Below are 23,515 nucleotides of genomic sequence, written 5' to 3'. Positions count from 1 at the left end.
TTTATAAGCAGCCTTTGGTATCCAGTTACTCGCATCTGTGGATTCAACCAACCACGGATCGTGGATTGTATAGTACTAGAGTATTTACAACTGGAAAAAAATCCATGTAAACGGGGACCTGCACAATTCAAACCCACGTTATTCAAGGGTTAACTGTGTCTTACCTGAGCTGCCACATCTAAATGGGACTGTGAAGTCATCGTGCTCCTTTGGCTGAACGTGGCTTGCCTTCTCTCCCATATCCTATTTATAGTGAACCATGGACACTTGTTAATGTCTGTGAGTAGTTGGAAAGTATTTTTGAGTAAAGGGGGCGGGGGGGGGGAGCAAAACTAAAAAAAACCCCGATTTACACCAGTCTTAATGTTTTTTGCTTGCCCTAGATCCAAAATGTGTTATTCCATTTTCCCAACTTTTTTTTTTTTTTTTTTTTTTTTTGCGGTACACGGGCCTCTCACTGCCGTGGCCTCTCCCGCCGCAGAGCACAGGCTCCGGACGCGCAGGCTCAGCGGCCATGGCTCACGGGCCCAGCCACTCCGTGGCATGCGGGATCCTCCCGGACCGGGGCACGTACCCGCGTCCCCTGCATCAGCAGGCGGACTCTCAACCACTGCGCCACCAGGGAAGCCCTTCCCCCTAACTTTTAATCTTTAAGGTAATACTCATTTTAATCACAGATTAGATAACCTGCTATGTAATTATAAATTTAGGGCTTTGTTTAGATTCCTTACTTGGAAAGGTGACCCATTCATTGCATACCTGAAGCCAGGGATTGAATTAGGTGATTCAAATGATTCCTTTTAATCCTAAAGGATTGTCACATGCTTCAAACAGATGAGGTAACTAAGGCAAAAGGAGAGTTGTGTAACTCGAATAAAGGAACATACTGTCGGACTGGAATTTAAATTAGACTGCAAAGTTAAGTGATGCTAAATCTTATGCTAATTTTCTGTGATGGTGGCTTTTTTAAAGTAGTAACAATACATATAAAATGAAACCTGGCTCATCTCACGTGCTTTATGGATTTCCAATTCAAGCCCTATCCACTTACGATGACCATTCCCTCTTTTGTTGACTGGGACTTGGTTTTAGGAGTGTAGTGAAATTATTTTGCATGTATGTTTACAAGACATTAATCAGTCCCTACCACTTTAAAATGCGGATACAATAAATACAGTTGTATGGGCATGTAGCCCTTGATGGCTCTGCCACACAATGGCTATATGTCTTTGGGCAAATCTTAAAACGTGTCTGTGTGTATCGCAGTGTTGTGAGCACTTAACATATGAAACTGTCTGGTGACTGATACAATAAAACTCCTAGAAATATTTAAAACATGCCAAAAAATTTAACTTTCTACAGCACAGACAGCATCCCTAATAATTTGGATGAACCAACCTGGTCAATAGTTTAATAGTAGTAATTCCACTTTAGAATGACTCTGAAAAGCTCTTATTTTGATGAACCTGGTAAGTAATCAAAAAACTCTTGAAAGAAGTATTTATAATGTGACGTTTTTTCCTGAATGATGTCTGTATTGCACTAGAATAACTGAATTATAAAGGTACTATTGCACTGTCAGGTACACAAAGGTAAATGTTAGACCCTTAATTCCTTATAAGCTTATTAAAGAACCTTCTATTACTAGTTTTTAGTGCCAGATAGTTGAATATGGAGAAGACTTTATAAAAAATTAAATGTATTATCTAATAAATTACTCATTTTCCAGCAACTTAATAAAGACCTGCAAAACTATGTCTACCAAAGAAGAAAAATATATTTTTATCTTCACAAAGAGCTGTGGCACATTTAAAATACACCTGGCTCGGGCCTTCCCTGGTGGAACAGTGGTAAGAATCCGCCTGCCAATGCAGGGGACACGGGTTCAAGCCCTGGTCCGGGAAGATCCCACATGCTGTGGAGCAACTAAGCCCCTGCACCACAACTACTGAGCCTGTGCTCTAGAGCCCGTGAGCCACAACTACTGAAGCCTGTGCACCTACAGCCCGTGCTCCACAACAAGAGAAGTCACTGCAATGAGAAGCCCATGCACTGCAACGAAGAGTAGCCCCCGCTCGCCGCAGCTAGAGAAAGCCCGTGCACAGCAATGAAGACCCAACACAGCCAAAAATAAATAAGTAAAATGTATTAAAAAAAAAAAAACACCTGGTTTAATTTCAGTACACTACTTGGTAGTTAAGAAATATTGATTATGTATTTTTGAAAAATAAGACACATGAGAATGCAGTAGGTTAGCTGTATATATCGTCTCAGGGAGGAGATCAATAGAGGACTTTTATAAAATATTCATTAAAGTTGGCAAAGTGTATCTAGGAGAGATGGGTAGGGGGAAGGTGGCTTTCTTCCTTGGCATCAAGTCTGTTCAGGTATATATGAATATGTAATAAATATCAGACAAAACATATACTTGATATTCTCCCATGAAGTTTATAGCAAAAATTGGACTGAAATTTTGTATCTAAGACTTGAATTTGAGGTGGTATCATTAAGCGTTTCAAAACAAATAGAAGTCATCCAACCTGGAAGAAATGGACATATTCTTAGAAAAGCAGAACCTTCCAAGACTGAACCAGGAAGAAATAGAAAATATAAACAGACCAATCACAAGCACTGAAATTGAAACTGTGATTAAAAATCTTCCAACAAACAAAAGCCCAGGACCAGATGGCTTCACAGGTGAATTCTATCAAGCATTTCAAGAAGAGCTGACACTCATGCTTCTCAAACTCTTCGAAAAAATCGCAGAGGAAGGAACACTCCCAAACTCATTCTATGAGGCCACCATCACCCTGATACCAAAACCAGACAAAGGTGTCACAAAAAAAACTACAGGCCAATATCACTGATGAACATAGATGCAAAAATCCTCAACAAAATACTAGCAAACAGAATCCAACAGCACATTAAAAGGATCATACAACATAATCAAGTGGGGTTTATCCCAGGAACGCAAGGATTCTTCAATATACGCAAATCAATCAATGTGATACACCATATTAACAAATTGAGGGAGAAAAACCGTATGATCATCTCAATAGACGCAGAAAAGGCTTTTGACAAAATTCAACACCCATTTATGATAAAAACTCTCCAGAAAGTAGGCATAGACAGAACTTATCTCAACATAATAAAGCCCATATATGACAAACTCAGAGCCATCATCGTTCTCAATGGTGAAAAACTGAAACCATTTCCACTAAGATCAGGAACAAGACAAGGTTGCCCACCCTCACCACTATTATTCAACATAGTTTTGGAAGTTTTAGCAATCAGAGAAGAAAAATAAATAGAAGGAATCCAAATCGGAAAAGAAGAAGTAAAACTGTCACTGTTTGCAGATGACATGATACTATACACAGAGAATCCTAAAGATGCTACCAGAAAACTACTAGAGCTAATCAATGAATTTGGTAAAGTAGCAGGATACAAAATCAATGCACAGAAATCTCTTGCATTCCTACACACACAGATGATGAGATATCTGAAAGAGAAATTAAGGAGACCCTCCCATTTGCCATTGCAACAAAAAGAATAAAATACCTAGGAATAAACCTACCTAAGGAGACAAAAGACCTGTATGCAGAAAACTATAAGACCCTGATGAAAGAAATTAAAGATGATACAAACAGATGGAGAAATATACCATGTTCTTGGATTGGAAGAATCAACATTGTGAAAATGACCATACTACCCAAAGCAATCTACAGATTCAGTGCAATCCCTATCAAACTACCAATGGCATTTTTCACAGAACTAGAACAAAAAATTGCACAATTTGTATGGAAGCACAAAAGACCCCAAATAGCCAAAGCAATCTTAAGAAAAATGGAGCTGGAGGAATCAGGCTCCCTGACTTCTGACTATACTACAAAGCTACAGTAATCAAGACAGTATGGTACTGGCACAAAAAACACAAATATAGGTCAATGGAACAGGATAGAAAACCCAAAGATAAACCCATGCACATATGGTTACCTTATCTTTGATAAAGGAGGCAAGAATATACAATGGAGAAAAGACAGCCTCTTCAGTAAGTGGTGCTGGGGAAACTGGGCAGCCACATGTAAAAGAATGAAATTAGAACACTTCCTAACACCATACACAAAAATAAACTCCAAATGGATTAAAGACCTAAATGTAAGGCCAGACACTATCAAACTCTTAGAGGAAAACATAGGAAAAACACTCTATGACATAAGTCACAGCAAGATCCTTTTTGAACCACCTCCTAGAGCAATGGTAATAAAAACAAAAACAAATGGGACCTAATGAAACTTAAAAGCTTTTGCACAGCAAAGGAAACCATAAACAAGATGAACAGACAACCCTCAGAATGGGAGAAAATATTTGCAAATGAAGCAATTGACAAAGGATTAATCTCCAAGATATATAAGCACCTCATGCAGTTCAATATCAAAAAAACAAAGAACCCAATCCAAAAATGGGCAGAAGATCTAAATAGACATTTCTCCAAAGAATATATACAGATTGCCAACAAACACATGAAAAGATGCTCAACATCTCTGATCATTAGAGAAATGCAAATCAAAACTACAATGAGGTATCACCTCAGAATGGCCATTATCAAATCTACAAACAATAAATGCTGGAGATGGTATGGAGAAAAGGGAACCCTCTTATACTGTTGGTGGAAATGTAAATTGACACAGCCACTATGAAGAACAGTATGGAGGTTCCTTAAAAAGACTAAAACTAGAATTACCATATGATCCAGCAATCCCACTTCTGGGCATATACCCTGAGAAAACCATAATTCAAAAAGAGACATGTACCACAATGTTCATTAGCCAGGACATGGAAGCAACCTAAGTGTCCATCGACAGATGAATGGATAAAGAAGACGTGGCCTATATATACAATGGAATATTACTCAGCCATAAAAGGAAAGGAAATTAAGTTATTTGTAGTGAGGTGGATGGACCTAGAGTCTGTCATACAGTGTGAAGTAAGCCAAAAAGAGGTAAACAAATACCGTATGTTAATGCATATATATGGAACGTAAAAAAAAAGGTTCTGAAGAACCTAGGGGCAGGACAGGAATAAAAACACAGACATAGAGACTGGACTTGAGGACACGGGGAAGGGGAAGGGTAAGCTGGGACAAAGTGAGAGAGTGGCACTGAAAATATATACACTACCAAAAGTAAAATAGCTAGTGAGAAGCAGCCGCATAGCACAGGGAGATCAGCTCGGTGCTTTGTGACCACCTAGAGGGGCGGGATAGGGAGGGTGACGCAAGAGGGAGGGGATATGGGATCATACGTATATATACACGTATAGCTGATTCACTTTGTTACACTGAAGAAATTTACACAACACTGTAAAGCAATATACTCCGATAAAGATGTTTAAAAAAAACCCCAAAAAACAGAAGTCATCAAATTCACAATTAAAATTAGAATACGTAAATTGTGACCTCCATACTTTATAATGAAATTGCTTATTCATAAAATAATATGCTTAAACTCATTGCAGTTTTGTATATAATAACCAAAGCAGCTGGGAATAAATTAATTTTTTCCCAGAGAATGTCTGTGTTTCTACTGTAATTTCATTAATTTTATAGGGGGAATCTGATTCCCAAGATGGTATAAAAAAAAAATTAGAGTACATCAAGCTTTTCTACCTCGTGTAATCATATGCCCTTTGTTGAGCAACCACTTGCATGCATGGTATCATACCTGTTCACACAGGTATGCTGTGGAAGAAAAATACCCAAGGTTTTACACTTAGATTTAGTCTTTTACTGCTGTTCAGGCTTACTGTAGAGATTTCTGAAATTGGGATCCCCAAAGACTTGACTCACCTACTTCTTCCCCTAACTCCTTCCACTCCCATTTTGCAGTGGAAAGAAAAAGAATTTGCTGGTACCATGATGAAGTGTCCCTGGACTAGCAAACTAAGTGTATGACAGGTTTATACCCCTGCTTCAATAGCAGTGCAAATCATTCCTATTTGAACTACAGGCACAAATGGCTTAAAGTCAGGAAACCTTTTGTATAAAGGGCCAGAGTAAACACTACAGACTTTGAGCTACATATGGTCTCTGTCAACAGCCCCCGCCAGCCTTTAGAAATGTAAACATTATTAGCTCTCAGGCTGTATAAAAGCAGGCCATAGGTTGAATTTGTCTAACAGGCCATAGTTTTGTTGAAACGAGTTGTAGGCCCAAGACGGAGCCACTCCTGCCTGGGTGCGGCCTCAGCAAACCAAAATTTAAATAACCTTCATGTCCCTGTAAATGCTCCGCTTGACCAGAAACACAGTATATCCAGTTGGCCAAACACCAAGCCAACTTTGGGCTCTCTACTCACCTCTTTGTTCCTTATTCTTCATCCTCCCACCTTCAGCCCCACTTTGAGCCCTTGCAAATGGAGAGTGCCTGCTTCATCAAGTGTCAGTTTGTCTGGACTGCCTAAATTGTCTTCTTTGATCATCTTTAACAGTCTCTGGTGATGAAGATGGAATCCAAAGCTGACTGCTTATGGCCTGTGGGACAAGATGCACAGGCGAACGACCCACTGAACCCTTTGCATTCATTGTTTTCTCATCAAAACCGAGGGCAAGCCACTTTTGGATTTGAGTCTCTGATCCCCCGCACACAGCTCTGATCCAAACCAACTTTATGTGAGGAAAAGCAAAGTGTATTCACACACACACACACACACACACACACACACACACACACGTGTATATATATTTCCCAGAAAAGTTCCAGGACAGCTATAATAGGAGCCTACAATGGGTGGCAGCAGTTAGGGGATGCATAAAGATAAGTCCACAGCATAAAGCACGGGGAGACTTGGAAAACTAAAACAAGAAATTAGTACTATTTGAACTAATGGCACAACAAAATCTAAGTAGCACAAGTCATACTATTAAAGTCATTTAGGGTGACTGCCACTTTCATAAAGAAATCTTCTCAGGCTTCCCTGGTGGCGCAGTGGTTGAGAGTCCACCTGCCGATGCAGGGGACACGGGTTCATGCCCCGGTCCGGGAAGATCCCACATGCCGTGGAGCGGCTGGGCCCGTGAGCCATGGCCGCTGAGCCTGCGCGGCTCTGCAACGGGAGAGGCCACAACAGTGAGAGGCCCGCGTACGGCCAAAAAAAAAGATCTTATCATTTAAGGATTAAATAGGTCAATTGCTAATGTGAATCTTGAAGCCAAAGCTGCAAAATTGGTGGGCATGGATCAAACACTTAAAAGATGTTAAAGCACTCGCCACCTAAATCTAAGGCTCCTGTGCTAAACACTGACACTGCGCCACCTGACAACCTCAAGAAAAATTCTGTGCAACAAGGTACACTGTAAAATACCACAAAATCCCCAACCTAGCAGTACACCTCTCTTAGGTATTAATTTGGTTCTCAAACATCCAATGCTTACCTAAGAATCGGGATCCTTGAGTTTCAAAGAATTGAGCACTCCACCTTCCGGCACACCTGCTTATTTTGTCTAATAATTGTGGTCCTGGAAGCTGTAGACATCTACAAAAATGGCAAGTCTCACTAAGACAACCTAGCATTACAATGGCTATCATGAGGAACATTCCAATTAGACATATTGTTTAAGAACCACACTTGAAAGTGTTTCCAAATCAACCAGAATGGGACACCTATTTTAATTGGTATGCATTAGATTCCAAAAGGCTTCAAAATTCCCAATCAACCTCATTGAAAGATTCAACGCAAAAGGCTAATTTTTCATTAAAGAACGAAACAAGACAATAAGACCAACGTGACTCCTAAAACTCCCCTCTATTTCCTTTACCCAAGTACTCACTGTCTACTAATCCTCTTACCTGAATTGCCTTTCCATTCTGAAGAGACAAGACCAAAAACAAAAATTCAAGTTGGTTTTCAAATTGCAGCATCTCCAAGGCCAGAAACCTAAGATAATAATACCCACCCCCTCCCCTGAACTTGAATACCCCCATATCTTCTCTCAAAGGAGGGCCCTCATGTGGGTCCCTCCCAGGGTTGATGGGACTCTGAAGGATTCTGATAAACTTCTATCAGTTATTCCCTGAAACAGCCAAGTGGAAACTAAAATTAAAACTCATGGAAAACCTTGTCAAATTCTGGTAGATACCAGAACTTACACTCTTCACTATAAACCCCACTCTCCGGGGTATGCAGAATGGGGTTCTGGGGAAACTGGCAGAAGCCACAGCCAGAGGTGAGAATTCCTACCAATGTCACCTCTTCCTGAACCCTGTAGTTGCTGGTCAAGAGAGAAATTTCACGTCCTTCCTTTTCCAAATTTAGACCCTTGGGAATTTGATTTGGGGAACTCATTGGTTATTGATCCTTTCTGTCCCAGGGATAACTATTGCCTTCTTGTGTCCTGAGAACTTGGCTTTCTGCCTGCTGGCACATGCAGGTTGTTGGTTCTTATGTATGGAGGCAGCTCAGCCATCAGGCCCCAGAATATGGTTGGACAGAAATGTGGGTTGTATCCCATTTGCAGCCTACCAACTGTTGCCAGCTCTCAGAGGAACTGTCCAAGTACTTCATTCTTTTGGTTATCTTTGGGAGTGGCTCTAGATCTTGGGAGTCTATTTTGGTGGTGTTCAGTACTGCCAGGAATAGTTACTGTTTGTCCAGTTTGAAACTTGATAAGGTATTTGAAAGAATTTTTTTTTTTTTAAAGTAACTTTATGGTCAGAAGTTGGCTGAACTAGAAGCTGATATTCAGAGCCAGACAGAAACTTTTTAGGCTTTCTCCCCTCCCCCACCCCCAAGCTAAAAATAAAACTATGTACCCAGAGGGGAGAAAAAAATATTCCAAACAACTCTAAATCTAGAACATAGGAATCTTTTAATTTTTATCTTAGTTGAAGATCTTCTCCCTGATATAAAGAAGCAAACTGAAGATAAAGTAGATGGTCAAGAGGATGATCAAAAGGTGGTACTAGGCCCATTCTAGGCCCAAGACAAAGCCACTCCTGCTGGGGGTGCCACCTAGGCAAACCAAAACTTAATAACTTTCATGTCCAATAAATGCTCTGCTTGACCAGAAACGCTGTATAACCAGTCAGCCAATCACCAAATACCAAGCAAACTCTGGTCTCTGTACTTACTTCCTTGTTCCTTATTCTTTACCTCATAAAAACTTCCTGCCTTCCACCCCGTTTTGCTGTTCTCTGCACCCCTGCAAATGGAGACTGCCCTCTTCATGAAATGTTAAATGAAGTTTGTTTGGATTACCTAAATTGTCATCTTTAATCATTTTAAATAGTTTGCAGACCTGTCTTAGTCTAGTTATTAGAAAGTCTTAGGCTAAAATATTTTTGATGCAAAGATGTCTAGGCTACACATGTAGGGTTAGCTAAACAACCCATGACAAACTGTAATTCAAAACACCAAAGCTGACGTTAGTAGCAATTTATAATTAAAACCAAAGGATAGCAGTGATTGAAAACCACAGTCAGCCACTGATAAAACTGATGCTTAAGCACCTTCCCAAGGATTTTAGGAGCTTTCAGTACCTGTGGAGGTATCCAGGCTTAAGATACTTTACAATGTTGTCTAGTACTGTCTAGTACCCAGGCTTCCTAGAAGACACTACATTAGTCTATAGCAAATTTTATCAACATAATTTAATTCAAACACTCAATTTCAGAAATCCTTTATAAATTCATATATATTGCTTACCTTAATAGTATCAGGCACTAGTAGAAATGGAAGTCAACAAATTTTAAGTCATTGACTTGTAAGAACTTTTTTGGATTGGTTTCACAGCCCACTAAAAGACAATACTGGTTGACATAAAACCCAGCAATCTCACTACTGGGCATATACCCTGAGAAAACCATAATTCAGAAAGAGTCATGTACCACAATGTTCATTGCAGCACCATTTACAATAGCCAGGACATGGAAGCAACCTAAGTGTCCATCAACAGATGAATGGATAAAGAAGATGTGGCATATACATACAATGGAACATTACTCAGACATTAAAAAGAAACAAAATTGAGTTACTTGTAGTGAGGTGGATGGACCTAGAGTCTGTCATACAGAGTGAAGTCAGGCAGAAAAAGAAAAACAAATACCGTATGCTAACACATATATATGGAATCTTAAAGAAAAAAAATGGTTCTGATGAACCTAAGGGCAGGGCAGAAATAAAGACACAGATGTAGAGAATGGACTTGAGGACAGGGAGAGGGGGAAGGGTAAGCTGGGGCAAAGTGAGAGAGTAGCATTGACATACATACACTACCAAATGTAAAATGGACAGCTAGTGGGAAGCGGCTGCATAGCACAGGGAGATCAGCTCGGTGCTTTGCAACCACCTAGAGGGGTGGGATATGGAGGGTGGGAAGGAGATGCAAGAGGGAGGAGATATGGGGATATATGTATATGTATAGCTGATTCACTTTGTTATACAGCAGAATCTAACACAACATTGTAAAGCAATTATACTCCAATAAAGATGTTAAAAAAAAAAAGAATACTGGTTGAGGTATTAAAAACAGTAACAACTGGAATCTCTATAAAGCATATTTTGCTTTCTGCAATAGGACAGAGGTGGAATTTGTCTGAATCCATAGTTTTATGTATAGAAGGGAATTTGATTTCTTTAAGTCTCTTCAGAGCACAGTCTATAGTGGCAAAAAGAAAAAAAAATCCTCCTGTAAGATGAACGTCAAAACCTTTATTCTGGACCTTTTGTATTTTGGGCTTTTCTAACATACACCCTCATCAGTAAATGCTTTAAACAATCAGATTAGAGAACCAGCATCATTGCCAAAGCATGGGACCTGGTGGCTCACTGAGCTTGTTGTCTCTCCTATTAAGAATGCCCTGATTTTCTTTGGGAAAATGTCACTTCTCATATAAGTACCTTCCCCTTCCAAGGCTGAGACATTTGTTTAACCCTGGTTGATCCTTATATTCCATCACCTCCCCTCAGTGAGAACTAGGCTTCAGCCACTGTTTTCTGACTGAATTTTCTGGCTCACTTGTCTTGGATTAAAGGCAGTAGAGGACATGGGTAAAGAATTCACATTCACAAGTATGCTCATATATGGCAGACGATATTAAAATAGCCTTTCTTCCACACCACATTTGAAAATGTGGGAAAGATAGAATTTTGCTAAATGTTTAACTTCTAAGGAAGGATTTTTTTTCTAGGACTCAAATTAGGACTATTATTCTAGTTAAAAACACATTTAAGAATCAAAGAGAAGGCTTTTCCCACCCCCATCAATGTAACATCTAGAAAATATTCAAAACGGAGTTTTAAAAATACTTGTAATATCTGAAAGTCAGAACTTTCCAAACTTTATAGGTGAAATTAACATAGGCAAACTTTCAAAGTGACTTATAAATTCCCCACTTTTTGTGTCCCCCCCACCCCCCCCCCCAAGCCCCACCTCTTCCAATAGGTTTCAGACAAGTAGAATATTTCATGGCATCTTTGGTTCTCCTTTCAGGGGGGTGGGACTCCTCGATTGAATATTATCTATCACCCTCTTCCTTCCTGTTTGCTAAATTAACTTTCTGCTTAGTTAAAGCTGGTGAAATCCATGTGTTAGAGTTTTTAAAAAAAGTTTTCCTATTATTTTATGGACTAGTAGATCATCCCTATATGTATTGATTTTATAGAGGAACATATAAAGGCAGTAATGGAGACCCGAACTAGTTAACATTCTACTGCATGACATACAGTAATTTTTCCATTAAAAATACCTTGTTGTGGTAAAATATTCACAGTAAAAATTCATCAAAGCTGATTTTTATTAAAATCAAAGCACCAGTTGACTCCCGCAAATTAAAAACAACAACGAAGACTACTGTCTCAATATCCTTCACAATAAGTGAAACCTTCATGGGCAGAGAAATCTGTGATCTGATTGGCTAGCATTATTCTCACTCAAAAGCATGAGCCACCAACCTGTGAATTTTAGTAAATTCACACCAAAGATGAAGGGGCAATATAAATAAAAAGACATGAACTCTTAACTTACATGAGGTTATATAATACTTTAAAAAATATGTATATGCATGGTTATTTTAAATGAGGGCCTCTATTTCAATAATTAGATGGTTGAACTCATGGTTATGTCCATAATTTTAATGGTCAATCAGATCACTCAATTTCTCTCATTCATAACGGATACAGATAAACAGAAAATAAATATACCTTCTATTTAAACCTAAAAACCTTTTGCTTCAGTGCAGCAACCTACTGTTGGGATTCACGTTCACTTGTAGATCAGGCCTCAACAAAAGGGGGAGTTCCTCCTTGCATTGTCTAACTAGTCTCTCCATGGAACCCCAATTTAAAAGCTTAAACACTGTAACAGAATAGAAAGTTGAAACACAAATTCATAAATGGAGCAATCGGCTATATACTCACCCTTTCGACTGTGGAGTGAATCTTTTTTGAAAGCATTCCTAAGTTGTATTACATCTACACTACTGTGTAGTAGTAAAATGTGGAGCCTATTCTTTAGCTTGGAAAAGAAAGTAAAGGTACCAAGGGAAGAGGACATTTTCCTCTCAGGACCTTCCAATTTCCTACACTTCCATTCAGAAAAGGTAAGCAGGGCCTGTTAATTTAAAGGACAAAATAACTGCATTGCCAGGTGCTGAAGTACAGTAGTATTTTGAATTTAATATGGTATACATTATCCATTTATACTTCTACCAAAGCCATGTAAGTCAGTAACTGTGTACTGGGTTTCCTTTTTGCTGGAAAGATCAGATGCTTGGCACCTGGGAAAGCTTTCGATGAGTTTCCCAGGATTGAGTATATTCTAGCTGCCACATGGCCTGCTCATCATGTGATCCTATTCAGCACTGGGGGGGGGTCTTGCAGATATGACATAAGGCTATTGGTTCTAAATCCAGAGGGTAATCTCCTGGAGTTTTTGATCAGAGGTAAACACTGTAGTTTTTTAAGTTTAGGTCAAGGTTGCTTGAGTTGCACTGACCTTTTGAAAGGAATGCTCTCCAAATGGGCATGAGGTATAGTTAGGCTCATCTTACAGCTTACTACTATTATAATTTAAGGACTACTTTGCTGGGATCCACCTGGACACACAGGCACCTGTTAATAAGGTCATAGGACTTTAATTTTCAGATCATTAAGAAAATGTTATTTGGAGAAATACTTTTAGTATATATTATGTATGATTACAGGAAAGATGGTTTTCAAGTGCCTTTCACTCTGCAAAAAAATGATAAAGGTGAAAGAAAAATATTGTTTGAAAAGATTATTATGGCACTGAATAATAACAGTGAAAGTTTTGGGTATATTAGTAGAAATTCTGGCTCAGATGCATTTACAAAATTATAAGTTTTCTCTCTTAAGTGCTACTTCCCTTTGTGATCATCCTCAAAATTTACCTGTGGTGCCCTGCTTTAACTCAGGAGACAAGTATCGAAGAAAAAACTATCATAAGAATAGTATTCTAAAATAAAAACAATAAACTTTTTTGGAAAAGCTCCACGGCTGCTGTGCTAAAAATGCTGGAGCAAAAGAAGACAATTGGCGGTAATATGCACTATTATCAAAATTTGTTCAAGTCTTTGGAGAATAAATGTCAAACACATATTCAAAACAATACAACAACAACAACTACCACCCTAAAACACATATTTGGAAAAGTGATTAAGACTTTTTAACCTTTAGTACATAACTGACATATTATGGACTAAACCTAAGTGTACACAGGAAAGATGCTCTTGCCAGTAAGTTCTTTTCTCATTTTATCTTTAGCAGTATCTGAAAACCCAAGGACTTAGCCACAGGATATTTTCAACTTGTCCATTTTAAGAACTAATGCCTTGTGGATACAAGCAAATCCTCTAGGTTTAATTCATGGGAGATGACACTATCCAAAGGATAAAATTCTTTCAAGTCAGCTATATTTCCATTCTATCAGCCTAGAGAGGAAAATTTCCTCAGCCAATTAATGTTTTATAAATAAAGGTTTACTTTGGCAAACTAAAAAAGTTCACATATAAATATACTGTCAAATGTTAGATTAGCAAATGGCACAATAATTTTCTTCTATCTTAACCTAGTTTTCTTCTTTGATACTGAACAACAAGTAAAAGGAATAAATGAAAGTCAGTAAACTAGCTAGGTCTGACGCATTAAGAATATGCTTGCCCTCAGAAGGTAGGTCTTTTGTATCTCTATCAGGAGAATGAAAATGAAGTCCAGAATTAAGTCAGATGAAAGATTCAGTTTGAGGTTCTGACTCTGAAGAATGGGAAATAGATGCTTCAGAAAAAAATGTAAATTTCACTCTAATTTCCTCCAGTTGCCTGCTCCCAAATTCCACAACACACTTCATTCCAATTTATGAAGACAGATGAAAACCACAAAAACTGGTCCCTTCCAGGGGAATTTATATTTAATGCCCAATAGGGTATAAGTTGAAGAATCCTTACATCAAATACGGCACACACTGCTGTATTGCATATTCTGGACAGCTCCACTAAAAGCCATACTGAAAACAATGAGTCTTGTTATAAAAGGATCACCTGCACAGTTAAAAAGCAAACAACAAACCACACATAGACACACAGCAAAACCAAACGAGTACACTTACTTCCTCAGTGGAAGAAGGTAGGTTTAGAAATGTACGAAAAATGGTCTTGAAAACCTGCTATACCAAACACACCTCTATAGACAGGAAAAAAACAAAAACAAAAATCAAACATCTGTTTTCCTTTTTCTTTAATACAATTGCCATCTTACATGATATACTATTAGGTGCCTTCTTAATAGCATCTAATCTACCTTTTCGTTGCACCAGTGGGCATCCTAGGATAGAACTCTTATTACCACTCATATTCATTGGAGTACTGCTCTTACGTACAGTACACCTAACTCATGGTTGGTCCATAGTTAATGAGTAGTGGTATTTTCTAAAAATGGATTAACGCACACATCCAAACCACATTAAATTTTCAACTTAGAGTTCAAACAAAGTCTATTTCCTTTCTATAGTTGCTATCACTCCAGACTGCAGTTTGAAATCCAATAAGTGGGGAGAATGTCTTTTTATTTTGTTGTTGATGCTTCTTTCTTTATTCCTTTCTCCTTCCTTCCTCCCTCTTTTTCTTTCTTAATAAGAAGGTTAAAAGAAATGGGTTATTAAGGAAATCAGAGTCTAGTAAACATTGAAAACTTAAAGTGGTCACAAGCTCTTCTTGGTAATGATGTTAAATTACTGACAAAAATGTTTTTTGAAAACAAAAAAAAAATCTAAAAACCAGCACACGCCAGTGGTGTTGCTTATTTAAGCAACTGGCGTTCCTCTATGCTTTTGAGGCGTTTCTTCCGGGGCTGTACAAAGTCATCATCTGAGTCATCACTAAATTTATTATCTTCTGATTCATTCCTGAATTCTACTTTAGGAAACCGTTTTTCTGGATAAAGGTTCTTCAGAAGTTCTTCAAAATAGCTTTCAAGTTTTATACCAGCATTGGCTACTTCTGAATCAGGCTGTTGAATAAAAATAAGAATTAAAAAAAATTTTTAGATAGTCAATAAAGTCGTGGATTTCTCACATTTTTGTTCCCTTCTAACTGAAGATTATGAATATCAGTGGATTGTTTTGGAAAAAATGTTTATGTATAGCTTTGATATAAAGTAAACAAAAGTCTGGGGCTAGACAAAATCTAGAGGAGATCAGATAAGAAGTAAATAAAAGGCTTTGACTCATCTGGATTACCAAAGAGGTATCACAGAGATGCCATAATCAGAGAATCATCTAACAGGTATTTTTAGAACAAATTAAATGAAACATGGAACTCTGGAATGAGTAGCCAATACAAAGGACAAACTATCAACAAAAGGCTATAAGTCTGATAGATGTTTAGATAAACTAACAGATGATAAAGTTTTTGAGAAAATTCTTAATTAAGAACTATCTAAACCACATTCTTAATATTTTAATATCAACATCACAAAGACTAAACTCTGGTGAAGTGCCATATTTCAAGAAATAAAGGTGCTTCTGGGTTAGATAAAAATATTTTCTAAATTGTTTTCAAGTTGTCACCATATAATAAATCTTTGAATATACACGTGGATAAAGTCTTCCTAACTACCTCTTTCATTCGCTGACAGACTTGAACTTTTGGTTATTTATGCTACCACAGATAGATATCTTGATCTCCTCGTCTGTCGGTAAGGTGTTTGGTTTAACATTACTTTCACATTGCTATTATTTTTTTTTCTTCTCACCTCATTGAATTCAGCACAGTTTTGAAAGATCAATCTAAAATCAGCTACAAAATCTTCAGGCTTTGTATACATGGAATAATCTTCTTGTAGTCTTTTCTTGATGGTTGACAAGTCCATTGGATTTTTAATTATTTTGTAATAATCTGGCACCTTTCAAAAGATATGAGATGCTATAATAAATAAATTCTACCTGGTCCTATATAAATCCTATAAGAAGTAGTATAAAATTCAGATTGTTCTCATGGCTTTTCTCTGTTCTATTTTGTCATTGATAAGGAAATCTATTCAGCAAAATTTACAAGTGCCTGAATGCTTCCACACACTGGTAAATGTTTAGTGTCACTTTTATCAAAAATCTTCACCAGTTATTTTTAATGAAAAAAACTTACCACATTTTCCCTCTTACTATTCTCCTTCATTATTAAACAAAAAGCAATCAGTAGAAAAAGTATTACTTCTAGTAAGATTTGACATGCTTTTGCTGCATGTGTTATAGCAAGTGGGCTTTGAATCTGGGTTTGAACCCCAGCTCTGCTACTCACTAGCATTCTCCTGGGTAAGTTACTGGGTTCAGTCATTTCACTGAACCTGTTTCTTCATATTTCAAATAGAAATAATTCTACCAATCTCATAGGATTTTGTAAAGACTAAATGAGATGATATATATTAAGAAAAAGGGGGCTATTTTGCTGCTGCTATTAATGCCAAATGTAACTATAAGCCAACATCATAAAAAGTGCCAAATTCTAGGTTAACTTTTTAAATGAATAAAGTTTTTACTGGCATATTTTTGCCCTGGCTCTTTTGGGTACAAAGGGCCCTTCCCCCTAAAAACTATTTACAGTGGATCCTTGAACTGTGCAGGTACACTTATACACGAATTTTCTTCACTGAATTCATACTATATTACTATAGGATCTGTGGTTGGTTGAAGTTGCAGATACAGAGGGCTGACTGTAAAGTTATATGCAGACTTTCAACTGTGCAGAGAGTCGGTGCCCCTAACCTCTGTCTTGTTCTAAGAGTCAACTGTATTCCTTTTTCCTATCTCAACTTCTCAAAACTTGTTTTCAGGACAGAAGTTCACTGCTTATCAGCTCAATGTATTTGCTAAGCTTGTTTTCTTTTCTAATGTTGCATTAAATTTTCTAAATTTATTGAACTGTTCAACAAATCTATTAGCTTTTTAAAGGAATTTCAGACCTCAGAGAAGAACACATTTTGAGTAGCAGGCCATTTCCAGCACTCTAAAATTATGCACTGAAGTCACATCAAATTTTAAATATGAAGCTTTTTGAAGTCAATGGTAAACACACACAAACACACACCTCTTCCTCTACTGTTAAAGTCTACTTATTACTTGAAGTTTGGACCTATAAATCAAAATGTGTACAGAGATTTGGAGAGGTCTTTATCTCAAATGGCAAGTTTTTTTCCCAACAGCTTTAGGATATATACCTAAAACTCCTGAGAGAGAAACAATTGATAGAAATCATCCCAGGGAATAGTAGGTAAAATACATGAGATGAGAAGAAAGAATATATGAGAAAAGAAGTTTTGGGCCAGTTTGTTAACCTTAAAATGTGCTTAAGATTAAAGCATGCAGTATTTATTAATAAGCTTTAAGATTTGGATTAATGTAAGAAACTTACTATTGAAAAATGGTACAGAAACTAGATTGTCATAAATTTCAGAAAAATCATCCCACTGTACAAAAAAAGCACAAAATAACATCCATACTTACAGTTAGAGGAACTGGGTCTTGAAAAGCCAGGCTCATTTCATGGCAATAAAGAAATAAAAGTAGGCGTTCACACTTCTAAGCAATAAATAAATAAATAAAATGAAAATATAATGAAATAATGAAGTCACGGCTAATTTTTAGCAACAACGTTACAGGTCTCAAAGTATCAGAATAAAGGTTAAAACCAGATGAATACAAGAAAAATACTGACACTTGGAGCTTTGCTGTCCATTTCAATCATTTACTACAGTGTACTGTTTGACATTTTGGGGTGTATGTCATATATGAGAGCAGTCGTTATAATTACAGGAACAAAAGCAGTATCACTAGAAACCTATCTGAAGTTCTTTAAAAATATATTTCCACTTCTCTCTCCAATTTGTGTACTGAATTATTAATAGTACACAAATTAATAGAAGAACATCCATATGTTGAGATCCAGAGGTGGAGCCCCTGCCATGGGGTGTTGGGTCCTAAAGACCCCCCCTCTGAATGCAGATGGTTCCATCATGTACTCTGCTACTTCTCTGCTTACAAGTTTACCCCAATAAACACTGTGTAGCAGTGGCAGTGCATGTTTCAGCTCTCTCTTGCACGACAACTTTCATACTGACTGTTCTACTTAATAATTTAGCAAAGGAGCTTCTTTAGTGATAAAGAAGTGTTGACTTAGTAGCTTTAAATGTTAATTACAGTTAAATCTATTAGCTAGCTTTGAGGTATAAATCTAGTGCCATCTGGTGAAAGGATGTAATTATTTCCAGGAAGAGTAAATAGAAAAACCCATCTCTTTGGTGCCAATTCTTAACAAATTCTGAGGAAGAAAACATATCTGAATCAAATCCGAAACTGACTAAAGGTAGACTAAATTTAAAAGTCTAAATCTGCCATTATTTAAGACTGTTATTTTTTTGTGGAAAAAGAGTACTAAAGAAAAAAGCAGTATAAAATTGGACTGAATATACACGTCTTTGATGAAGACACATCTGCATTACAGTAATGCATCTAACCAAAACAACTGTTTAACAGTCTAGGTTGGAAACTTACCCTTTTATCTATTGGTGTTAGTTTGATAAGGCCTTCAGTTTTCTTTTTTTCTGAGTTGTGAATGGGAGCATCACAATCATATTCAACCTCTGGTTTAGATAAGTCTCGGCAGAAAGTGCAAATCCACTCTCCACTGTTGGGGAATAAAGTATCTGGCTGAGTTCCTAATGCATCATTGCTCTCTTCACCACCTCCCTTTCCCACCTCCCTCCATGCCATCTATTATGCAGAATTACTTATTTGGCATCAGTGTTAATCACTGAGGATTTAGCACACATCTGCTTTGTACGTGGTACCATGCTGCGTGAGCTTGCAAGCAGAAATAGAGTTCACAGGCCTAAGTGGTAAACGTTAGCCTAGTTAAGGAGGCATGAAATATACACAAAATAAAAAAATACACACATTAATCTATGGCTGATGTGAGGCACAATTGACCTTTCCCCCCAAATGATTTAAGAAAAAGAAGCACTCTTGGTACTGTTCTTATAACTTTAAAATTATAAATATTTATTTATTTATATTTATTTTTTTTTTCGGTACATGGGCCTCTCACTGTTGTGGCCTCTCCCGTTGAGGAGCACAGGCTCCAGACACGCAGGCTCAGCGGCCATGGCTCACGGGCCCAGCCACTCTGCGGCATGTGGGATCTTCCCGGACCGGGGCATGAACCCGTGTCCCCTGCATCGGCAGGCGGACTCTCAACCACTGCGCCACCAGGGAAGCCCTGAAATTATAAATATTTAAAAGTACAGCCTTGGAAGGGACTTCCTGGTGGTCCAGTGGTTAAGACTCCATGCTCCCAATGCAGGGGGCCTGGGTTCGATCCCTGGTCAGGGAACTAGATCCTGCATGCTGCAACTAAGAGCCCTCATGCCGCAACTAAAAGATCCCTCATACTGCAACTAAGACCCGGCACAGCCAAATAAATAAATAAATATTAAAAAAAAAAAAAGAAAAGAGTCTTGGGGACAAGGCTCACTTAAACAAACAAAACCTACAGCCTTTGAAGAACTAAGATATCAACCCAGTGGCTCTTCTTTATGACCATGATCATCTCATAGGGTTTGAGAATTTACTCAAGGTATTTGTGAACAATACAGCTCAATGGCTGGCAAATAAGATGCACTAAATTATGGCAGTGTTGTGCATAACGATAACACTTTATGGTACTTCCCTTGTAATAATTTAAAGGGCCAGTTATTTTTTTTTTCTCGTCATAACAGACTAGGTTTTTGAGAGAAGCACTGGGAATGGGAGGGCAGGGTATGGGAAACCCTGTGTTGAAAATTTTGGTGTATGCATTTATGCCAAGTGGACTTCTTTTTAAGTTTTTACAAAGGTTTTATGTTACAGTGATCACCAAAAGTTTATTGCTGTTATTATTTATAATGAAAGAATGTAAGAAAGGGAAGCAAGCACCATCTTACCTTGGAAAATTTGCCAATGTGGGCACATGACAAGAGAGATGGAATACTTTGGGACATTTCTCACAGCATAGGAGTTCCCCTCCATTCTGACAAACTGCACACCAGTCCTCATTGGGGTCATCCTCTTTCCTTGTCTCTCCAACGTGAAGGGGTGACTTCTGTGAGGCATCTAGCCACTCAGACTTTCCATTTGAGGAATTTTCCTGGTTAAGTCCAGGTTGATCTCCTGTGCTGTCAGGGGCATCTGATCTTAACACAGACTCTTCAGATGCAGAGCTCTGACTACTATTTAAGAGCAGGGAGGTGAGTATGCTTCTTGGATAGTTGGTCTGCAGTGGAAAGAGTTAACATATGCATATGGGTATCTTAAACTGCCATTCTTTATTAGCACTACTGCAATTCTGGACTGCAGTCTGCCCACTCATGAGCACCTGGTTATTTCAAAGGAGTCTGTGAATCTGCATGAGACCAGAATACGTTTACTGCTAACTGTCCCTAATGGTAAAGAAGACATGGACCTCTACTGAAAAATATCTTCAAAACAGAAGATCAGCAGCTGTAACAGGGTGTGGATAACACAGGGAAAATCTTTGAATCTGCGATGGCTATAGCAACGGGTGGGTACTGTAGAAGTCAACCACGTGAACTATAAATACATTTTACTGGAGCTGTTAATTCAAAGTATATCTAAACACAAAACAGGCCTACTATAGATTTTTTATCATTCATAAAAAGGTATACTGCTTTAATTCTTAGAAGTAATTTCACCTCTGCAAGTGCCATTAATAACTTTAAAATGAACCTAAATGTTGTTTGAGCCTAGAATGGTGAAAATTTCAAATTAAAAACAAAATCTATTATCTCCTTTAAACATTTTTAAACATTTTGAAGTAATAAATGTACATTTAGTTAAAAGCACAGGTATACAATATCATTCCTTGGAGGCAATTATTTTCAAATTATTTAGCTTTTTCCTCTGCTATTTACCTCCATACTTCTAAACAGTATGCTTATACTATAATTTTTCAGATTTTCAAATTTAAACATATTTTCAGTTTTTTTTTTTTTTTTTGCGGTACGTAGGCCTCTCACTGTTGTGGCCTCTCCCGTTGCGGAGCACAGGCTCCGGAGGCGCAGGCTCAGCGGCCATGGCTCATGGGCACAGCTGCTCCATGGCATATGGGATCCTCCCGGACCAGGGCACGAACCCGTGTCCCCTGCATCGGCAGGCGGACTCTCAACCACTGCGCCACCAGGGAAGCCCTTCAGTTTTTTTTATTTTTTTATTTTTTTTATTTTTTTATTTTTTAGCCCTTCAGTTTTAAATGTATATATTTTCCCTTCTATGGAAGATCAGATTTTTCCTTCCTGATTCTCCACACCCTCCTTATACTTACACACACCATTCATACCATCCTCTGAACATAGTTTTATTAAGCACTGTTTTCTTTTTAGTTGGTAGGCGCCAGTATAACTGTTTATAGCCAGCATCTATTCCAGCTGGTCAGTATCACTGCTGTACTGGTTAAGTATCCTGAAAAATCAATTTTTGGTCAAATGCATATTCATGTTATATCCTGATTATATCTAGTTTTTATTTAAATTTGTATTCAGGTGTTTGTTTATATCATTATGACTATATACTGTTCATTGCATAACCACAGAATGTACTATGACTACACTTCCTTTTTGTCTAACTTTTTGTTTTTCCTGTGAGTCAATAATTACCATATTTTAAAATTTAATACATTTGCTTATTTTTCTAGATATCTAAGTCATTCTCACAATCCCCAACAGGGTTATAAAATGTTTCTCAATACTGTCAAAGCATTTTTCTCCCACTACATACATTCCTAATGGAGTCTTCTGTCCTCCTCCTACAGGGTGTACTGGAGGAGCTGTTGTACTGGGGACTAACTACCCTTTTCTTTGCCTCTCTTCTGTGTTAGATCCCAGAAATGGGATCTTATGTCTTTCTCTTTCTGGTTTAATTCATTTTTGATGAAGCATATTCTCAAATATCTTCCTCAAATATCTTCTCAAATGAGTGCATGGAATTAAGTTTTTGAGAACCTGCATGCATGTCTAAAAATGTTTACTTAATCTTTACACATAATTGATAATTTGCCTGGGTACAGAATCCTGGCTACAAAATATCTTTCCTCACAATTTTGTTATTTTCTCTGTTGGCTTCCAGCTCTGAGAGTCTGTGTTGAGGACTGGGTGACACTATGATGTCTGATCCACTATATAAGGTGTTTCTTTCCTTTGGAAGCTTTTAGAACCTGTTTAGAATACTGGTATTCTGAACTCGATGAGGATATGACTTGAGTCTTTTCTTCATTTAATTGTTCTGGTACTTGGTAGGCCCTTTCAATTCAGATGCTCATGCCCTTCAGTTACAGGAAGTTTCCTTGTATTATTGCTTTGGCAATTACCTCCCATGTGTTTTACTCTGTTCTCTCTTTCAAATGCCCAACCTCCTCATTTAACCTCTGACTTTTCAAACTCTTCTCCCTGTTTGCCATCCATCTTTTTGTTTTGATCTACTGAAAGATTTAAATATAATAGTTTTTATCTCCTACGAGCTATTTAAAAGTTTCTCTCATCCTATCCCTCAAGTAGGAGTAGTATTGCAATCATAATATAATTACATTTTGAGCCCTAGATTCTTCATCTGATTCTTGTTTCACTATAACAACAGGAAAATCATAATTTTCAGGTGGTCCACTGTTTTCTTGTTTTATTCGGATTGGCTCCAACATGACCACTGGGACTTTGTGTGTAGAATCAGCTCCTGCTGGTTTGCTGGAAGAGCCAGAGCTATAAGTATAAGAAAAAAAGAAAGAAAGAAAGAAAAAAAAAATCTAAGAAAGCTACCTTAAGTATCTTAAAAGAAGGTATAATAATAGCTTTTCAGAGTAATGCTGTATCTTCACAGCAATGGTAACTATGTTACATCAGCAATAAATCATACATAACTGAAATGCATCTGCTGTATGCAAAATGTATGCAATATGTTCCACATATTAACC

The 23,515-nt window shown here is 37.7% G+C and overlaps 2 protein-coding genes across 3 annotated transcripts in view; one reads left to right on the top strand and one right to left on the bottom strand.

The window, feature by feature from the left end:
• The window catches only part of SVOPL (SVOP like), a 71,605-nt gene extending 62,632 nt beyond the window's left edge, over positions 1 to 8,973 (top strand). The window contains 2 exon segments of the mRNA XM_065883588.1: positions 8,133 to 8,223; positions 8,882 to 8,973. Of these exon segments, the coding sequence (XP_065739660.1) occupies positions 8,133 to 8,223; positions 8,882 to 8,973 (183 nt within the window).
• Positions 8,974 to 15,308: 6,335 nt separating this feature from the next.
• TRIM24 (tripartite motif containing 24) overlaps positions 15,309 to 23,515 on the bottom strand; it is an 89,691-nt gene continuing 81,484 nt past the window's right edge. For both annotated transcript variants that reach the window (XM_065883540.1, XM_065883541.1), the window contains exons 14-19: positions 23,135 to 23,303; positions 20,481 to 20,809; positions 19,054 to 19,186; positions 18,007 to 18,081; positions 16,263 to 16,412; positions 15,309 to 15,518 (exon numbers count right to left, since the gene is read on the bottom strand). In XM_065883540.1, the coding sequence (XP_065739612.1) occupies positions 15,309 to 15,518; positions 16,263 to 16,412; positions 18,007 to 18,081; positions 19,054 to 19,186; positions 20,481 to 20,809; positions 23,135 to 23,303 (1,066 nt within the window). The remainder of the gene's footprint in view (positions 15,519 to 16,262; positions 16,413 to 18,006; positions 18,082 to 19,053; positions 19,187 to 20,480; positions 20,810 to 23,134; positions 23,304 to 23,515) is intronic.

Source organism: Phocoena phocoena, chromosome 9, assembly GCF_963924675.1.
Source record: "Phocoena phocoena chromosome 9, mPhoPho1.1, whole genome shotgun sequence".
In the NCBI taxonomy this organism is placed as follows: Eukaryota; Metazoa; Chordata; class Mammalia; order Artiodactyla; family Phocoenidae; genus Phocoena; species Phocoena phocoena.
This window is presented reverse-complemented; position numbering and strand designations above follow the sequence as displayed.